This window comes from Syngnathus typhle, linkage group LG3 (assembly GCF_033458585.1).
Source record: "Syngnathus typhle isolate RoL2023-S1 ecotype Sweden linkage group LG3, RoL_Styp_1.0, whole genome shotgun sequence".
Taxonomy (NCBI): domain Eukaryota; kingdom Metazoa; phylum Chordata; class Actinopteri; order Syngnathiformes; family Syngnathidae; genus Syngnathus; species Syngnathus typhle.
The window spans coordinates 17,563,520-17,570,927 of NC_083740.1; the positions used below are offsets into that span (position 1 = coordinate 17,563,520).

Below are 7,408 nucleotides of genomic sequence, written 5' to 3' on the forward strand. Positions count from 1 at the left end.
CTTTTGCTTTTGTAGATATGCTGTCGTATCTGACTGGGCCAGAGCGGCGTGCGTGTTGTGTACAAATCGACTGCCGCCCCTTTCTTCCTCACCGCCCCCCCAGAGCTTTCCACCGCCCCCAGGGGGGCGGTACCGCCCACTTTGGGAACCACTGCTATAGATTATGTTTTTTGTCATCACGTATGGTAGCCTGATAGTGGTCACATCAGGTAGTTCTAGTCCTGTTGTGCCAGTTATCTCCAATAAAATTCCCTTTTTTATGATGCCAAAACCAACAACACCCCCCCCCCCCCAAAAAAAAATCCATACAAAATTCCAACCATAATCGATCACACGACCGCAAAGTCCTCCATTTAGTTTTGGTGAATCTTCTTCACAAGGATCTTACGCGTACATACAAACACAGATGTAGAAAAGTACAAAATGCTTTTAAGGCAACATATGGTCCTGTCCCCAATTACCCCCTAACCCTGCCATTCATACTTGCACTCCCAGGGCTAAAAAAGTTTGTAAACATGAAGACACTTTGTCCTCTTTGAATATTCCTGCTTCCTTCCTCACAAACAAGAGTCTTGTCTTAGGTGCTCACCATTGGTCAAAGAGCGGCGTCACTGATGGTCCTGTACATTTGCAGCGAGGTCGTCTCCACCTCCTGGGCCTTGGCGTACTGCGCGCGCTCGGCCGGGCGGCCCATTGGGCTGAAGCCTGAAGTGGCGCGGCCCGTGTTTTTGGGTTTTTGAAAAGCGCTATACAAATTTAATGAATTATTATTATTATATTTGACATCATAAAACTCCGATAATCGGAACGGTTATATGCAATTTTCTTTTCTTTACAGGTTGTGATGTGTTAATAAGTAAAAATATAAAGCAACCTTGACATTCCACAAAAAGGAGGTAAGAGCTAATTTAACAGACAGCGCGATTAGCAACATGCTGATAAAAAAAGTTTCATGGGCTGTACCAGACTGTGTCCGTTGATGACAAGGCCATATTCGCCGTTCACCGTTTCATCCGCGAGGGCCTTCACGCTTTTACCCAGAGTCCTCTCTGGCAAAACTGTGCAATCCTCAGTGGCACCTGGTTTCATGGTCTTCTGCGCATTCCTGGCACATGTGCAAGAATAAATTAAAGAAAAAACACAATTAAAAATGGTAAGGAAAAAAAAAAAATCGGCAACAGCTACCTGAGCTCCTGCCTCACATCTTCCGGCGAGTTGCCAGAAATGACAAAGACGTCGTTCATCTCCTCGCGCAGCAGGTTGCACGAGTAGCCGATGTTTTCCGCTGTTTCTGCAATAGGAATATTTTAATAGCGTGAAAAATATTGCTCGATTATGCAGATACTAAGTGGTACGCAACTGAGGAATAAAGAATGAAATGAAATCAACTGACACAAATAGAAAACCAAATAAAATAAATTAATATCACAACTAAAGAAATTCTGGAAACAATATAAAACTTATAACTTCTAAAACGTCAACTAAGCAAGGCAGATCAATTTGAAATAAAATAAGGCAAAACGTTTTGTTTTTTTTCAAATTAAAAAGTTGAAAGAAAAGCAACAATTGAAAAGCAATTACATGTATTTAAAACTTGAATACCTTGCTTGTCGCCAGTAAGAACCCAGATGTTGATGTCGGCTTTGGACAGCTGCTCGATGGTCTGCGCTACTCCGTCCTGCAGCTTGTCTTCGATCGCCGTCGCCCCTAGCAACTGGACGGGCATACGTGACAGCTTACCGCATCGGATTCAACTTGGAGCAGCTTGCCCTGGCCGCCTACCAGCAGGTCGGTCTCGATCTCTTCGTACAGCTGCTCCAGTTTGTCCTCGCGCCCTTCCAGCGCCGTGCTGGCTTCGTGGTGGCGCTGTTGCCACTGGAGGAAAAAGTCCTCGTCCAGGTCCTTGTAGGCCAGCGCCAGGGTCCGCAGGCCTTCGCCTGCAAACTCCTGCAGAGGGAAGGCACAAACGTCAATAGCGTGCGTGCGGACGGGCGGTTTCCCGTAAAGCGCGGGACGTGCTCTTACGTTGAGGTGCTCTGTGGTGACGTTTGTCAGTTTAGTGCAGGAGCCGTGCAGCCTCTCGCAGATGATGGTGTCGGCTCCTTTGCAGTACAGCGACAGCTTACCCTCGGGGCTGCGAACTGGTTTGAAGGTGAGGGAGACAAAGGAATAAAATAAATCAATCGTTTTCAAATATTTGTCTCCATTTTAGTTTCCATGAAGCACCATTCATGTATTTTCTTCCTGAAAACTGGCCTTTGCATTTCTTTCGGCTTACATAACATGACTCGTGACTTTTACTAGCTACCCAATGACGCCTCCCATCGGGGCCGTCAGACATACTTCAAAATGAAATTTTCCCGCTTGTTTACCGATGACGGACATCCTCTTGCGGACATTGTTGAAATCCAGGATGGCCAAGAGTTTATAAGTGCACTGCTCTCCCATTTCCACAATGGAGATGCTGTCGGGCGTCCGCGAACGGAATACAAAGCCGAAGTTCCTGGCGGCTGTGACCAGAGCGCCCTCGTCAGGAGACTGAGCCTGGTACGAGAGCTCCCCTGCAGGTGGGAAGTTTTGTTTGTTGTTGTTTTATTCGGATTCAGTAAATGAAATAAACAACCCTGCAAAATGAGCTCACCTTCTTTCTTTTCCTCCGCCATGACGGTGTGGCAAAGCGCAAGCAGTCGGAAGAAGGTGTGGACTTCAGGGATCTCCAGCTTGACGGCCTCCACCAGCGCGTGATCGTGGAAAGTCAAGCAAGGGTCCGCCAGCGGGTTAAAGGAGAAATCCACCGTATCGGTGTGCTGCTCACACATACGGCATGAGAGTGGCATGTAAAAAAAAAAAAGAGCTCATCATTTGACCTTTCAAATCTCACCTCATTAATTTCAAGTCTCTGGCCCATGGAGTCAAAGACATCGCCTGTGAAGGAACACCAGCGCACCACAAATGTGAATGCCACGACGTTTACCACCATATCTTTTTCCCCAAAAGTCAAGTTTGCTCACCGTACGTCTTCCCGTTGATGGAGCATTTGTTGAAGGTCATGATGTTTTGCGTCAGCGTGCCCGTCTTGTCGCTGAACACGTACTTGATTTGACCCAGCTCCTCATTTAGCGTGGTGGTGCGCGCCACGGCGGGGGTGTCGCTGCGAGAGTGGTACATCTTCCGGTCCCAGTCGATGTAGAAACTGTTGCCCAGGCGGATGAACTCCACACTGGATTAAAAAAAGAAAAGGGAAGATTTTCTTGACCTCAGTGCAACTCAGAGGCTCCATTCAAAAAACGTAAATGGTCGGTGCTCCCAAAATTGCGGTCGGCCGAGAAACCCGATCAGAGTTCAGCACTTGGTCCTCACCTGACATAAAGCGAAATGGGCACCACCGTGTTGAGGATGATGACGTAGGACCAGAAGGTGAGAAAGGAGGAGAAGGCGGCATCGTGGCCGTTCTGCCTGGGCAGGAAGACGGTGAAGGCGGAGCCCTCGCCCAGCTCCCAGCAGTAGTTCCCGATGGCAAGGACGGTACACATGAACGCCAGGAAGCCAAAGATCTGCATGCAGGAACAGTGAGGGAGGGGGGTGGGGTGCAAATTGTGTCAAGGACGCCGAAGAGACTGCCGATTAATCGGTCGGGCCCGCGTTTTAAGTACTTCTTTAACTTGTTTCATATCAAAGAAACATGCTCACAAACAGAACGAGGACGTTCATCAGACGGTCCACGCTGGTCCTCTTGAAAGTGCTTTTGCCGCAGTTCTGCATCAGTTTGGTTTCTGGACCTAGCATGAAAAACAAGGAGATAAAAGCTGGCTTCGAGTGACAGATGATGACGTTCCTTCCGAGAAGAAGAGTCACCCCACCTGCAAAGAGCACCAGTCCGAAGCACCACTCGGTGTTCCTCAGGGTGCAACCCCGCAACAGGATCTTTTCGTTGTCCAGAGCGTACTTCTGCCCCGCAAAGGCCAGCGTCCCCGTGAAGCGGTCCAGCCGGTTGTTGGGAGGCTCGCAGAGGACTTCGCCTTTGTGACACAAACGGTTTCAGACAATTAACAACGATGTTCACTTTTTTTTCTTTTGTGTCCTACCATTGAAGTCTGCCAGCTTGCTGACATCATCACCGAGGTCCCCGGTCACCGTCAGGGCCTGGCGTACTTTCAAGTTGGTCTCGCTTAGGGAAAGGGGGAAAAATGTTGGGCCAAAACAAAAATGGCTGGTCGTCGGCCTGTACCAGGACCAGAAGCAGGGTTTACCCGTCTAGCTCTGCTGTCTCGATGTAGACTAGGTTGAGCGGTTCACTGCTGGACAGCAGGAGGAGGTCAGCCTAAGAGACAGTTGTCAAATTCAAAGCAGCGCTCCAATTATTTTTTTTGACGTCCTTGCACATGTGTCAATCAAAGCCTCACTGTGACAAACTGGTTGTTTTCCAGCTTGATGATGTCTCCCACATGAACGTCCATCCGCTTCTCGCTGCGAAGTCTGGCGGGCGGGGGGAGGGTTAGGGTTAGAAACAGGATGTTAAATTTGATGACAAAACTGCATTTGTATTTCAGGAAATCAACCCAACCCAAATATGGGCGTTGGGTCGCGGTAGCTGCATTGGAGACAGGAAGTTTCCGGACTGCTTCCTGCTGTAACTCGGTTGCGAGGCTGAGCGACTTTGCTTGAGCTCATTTCAACATCAGACAAACTCCTTCACCTTCTGTGATGAGTAAGCAGCGCAACCCACTAAAAACACTCAAGACCCCCCACCTCCCCACACACACACAGGAATGACATTGCTGTTTTTTTTTTTTCTTTTTCAAATCCCGTTGACCTGTAAAGTCATGTAAAAACAACATAAATTACAATACTTGCTTTTCATCGATGAGGACTTGGACTTTTCTGTTGTTGACGTGATTGTCATTCCGGTGGCGATTCTAGAAGCGTACACGCACAATAAAAAGTTTGATTATTTACCCGCTTTTCCGCATTCAAACTCAGTAGCCCTTTCTCTTTGACGAGATCTCTCTGCACTCCTGGAATTCCTTTAAGAGTCAAAGGTCTGAGTTTATCTCACAAAGGGAAGCGCTTGCATGATGTAAGATCGGCACAAAAAAAACGGGAATCGAGCATTTTTTTGTGAAATCGTGGTGACGCAACTGGCCGCTTGAAGGGAATTCGGTCCGCTCCCACGCACATTTACCGTGAGTCAAATATAATAAATAGCTATTTGACATGTTTACTTCAAATATAGTAATCAATCGATTTACCTACATATTTATATTTGAATGTTTTATTCATGTGCGCATATATTGAAACTCCCCTTAAGCCGTTGATAGAAATCTGACAATTTTCGCCGTTAAAGAAAAGAGAAGCTGAGCTAGGCCAACTTCTTCTTCCCTCACTTCACACACTTAACGTTCAAGAGTCCAAAAATACATAGAATACCTCGTTCAAAGAGAACGAGGGGCAGGGGGGGGGGCAACTTACCTCGACTCCCGAGCCGACGAGTGCAGTTACTGGGCATGAAAGTAAAAGATGCCCTCTCGCTCCGAGTAGGCACAAACGATTGAATAATATTTTCCTTACTGCTACTCTCTCCGAGTTAAGCCCTCCTCTGTTTCCTCTCTTGTCGCCTCCCTCCATTGCCGAGTCGGCGCTGGCTGAGTGCGGGGCGCACTTCGAGGCGTGGCTCAACGTTCGCTGGACCAAAACGTCACGTATTTTCCAAAAGTGCCTTCTTTATATCTTTTTTTTTAATTAAACAATTCCCAAAATGATGCGTCATCTCATGCTGGTTTTTGTTTTTAACTCTATTCACAATTGAAAATTATAAACTATCGACTGACCAAAATTCAAATACCAACCTCAACCATATGGGGAGTGCGTCACTTGCTGGTGACAACTGGTACTGCATCCGCCCCGTAGTTAAATAAGCTCCGCCCCCACTGACTGAAGGGTGAAATTTGAGTTCATTTCTGATGTTTTAAAGCAGGGGTCCCCAAACTTTTTCCTGTGAGGGCCACATAACCTTTCCCTTCTCTGATGGGGGGCCGGTGTCAGTTTGTAACAGAAAAAGTGTGACGATCGTAGGGGAGCTTAAAAAATTTCTTGTTTTCCAGAAAGCCACACATAACCAAATAACGGTTATTTAATAACCCTTTCCAGGTTCTTTACAGAAAAAAAGTCAGGAAACAAATAATAACACTATTAATGAAATAAATAATAACTGAATAACCCTCTCTGAGTTCTTCACAGAAAAAACAAAAAACAAAAAAAACTAAATAACTATCTCTGGGTTCTTCATAGAAAAAAACCCATGGAACATTAACTTTCTGTTGTGTAAAGGGAAATGTACTTTCGGCAGTTTGCAAACACATTTGATTAAGGCTCCGTTAGACACATATAATCATATCAATATAATTTCTAGTAGTAGTGTGGTCGCTTAATAAGTGGAAAGGAATGTGCAGGCTACATGAATTTGTTTTCTTCAAAGTATTGTGGAACAGGAGGTCCAGAAAGAGAGCATATCTCAAGGCCGATGGGAACGTGTAAAACAACTCGTCTTTGTGGTCCAGACACCTGTGCTGAGCGGGGGAAAACCCAAACAAGGAGGAGATGACCATCGACCAATCACCACACAATCTTTTGCATGTTTGAATATTCATATTGTGTTTCTTTAAAACTGGGCAACCCGGAAGAATGTGTCGTCTTTCTGGTCACGAAGGCACACGAGTTTTTGTGTTTTTTCATTTGAGAGCAACAGGAGCAAGATGGTTCCGCCCGGCCAGCAGCCTTCATCCTCGTCGGCACCGGCGGCACTAGGGCAGCGGCGTCAAAAACCACAATGTTCGCGCTGCAGGAATCACGGCTTCTCGACTAACGTGAAGGGGCACAAGCGCTTCTGCCAGTGGAAAGATTGCCAATGTGAAAAGTGTAAGCTTATAAAAGAGAGGCAGAGGATCATGGCGGCTCAAGTAATTGTACACACACACACACATCCTGGTAACATTGCCTGAAGTTTCACTTGCAAGTCATTTTTTGTTCCAGCTTGCCTTGAAGAGAGCGCAGGTTCAGGCTGAAGAGATCTGCAAACTGATAAAGCAGGAGTCTGGGGACAAAATCGAAGAAGAGGCCCGCCGCCCCTCGGCCCAAGGACAATCCCCGACACTGGCGGGCGATTCTTCTTCTCTGCTGTCTGCCAAAGGTAAGGCAACAATCTCCATCAAACATTTATGAACTACGCAGGCAATATTTTGGAGATATCAGATGTGTCAAAGATATGCAGCTAATTTTAAAGGGGACAGTTTTAAAGGTCTGCAGTTTCAGTTGCTTGTACTTTATATCACGTTGCTGTCGATTTTTCCTGATCTATTTTTAAAAAGACCAACATTAAACCTGAAGAAATTCAGTTACACAAAATGAATCA

The 7,408-nt window shown here is 46.4% G+C and overlaps 1 protein-coding gene across 1 annotated transcript; it reads right to left on the reverse strand.

Annotated features, from left to right (window-relative positions):
• Positions 1 to 595: 595 nt before the first annotated feature.
• On the reverse strand, positions 596 to 4,752 carry LOC133151022 (phospholipid-transporting ATPase ID-like). The gene is made up of 17 exons (XM_061273744.1): positions 4,565 to 4,752; positions 4,404 to 4,476; positions 4,251 to 4,321; positions 4,086 to 4,168; positions 3,861 to 4,019; positions 3,691 to 3,779; positions 3,361 to 3,554; positions 3,012 to 3,220; positions 2,882 to 2,925; positions 2,642 to 2,807; positions 2,373 to 2,561; positions 2,026 to 2,141; positions 1,783 to 1,947; positions 1,603 to 1,714; positions 1,186 to 1,291; positions 969 to 1,105; positions 596 to 705 (listed from the first exon to the last, which is right to left on the reverse strand). The coding sequence occupies exons 1-17, from the start codon at positions 4,669 to 4,671 to the stop codon at positions 596 to 598; spliced, it is 2,130 nt and encodes a 709-aa protein (XP_061129728.1). The 5' UTR covers positions 4,672 to 4,752.
• Between the last annotated feature and the right edge of the window lie 2,656 nt (positions 4,753 to 7,408).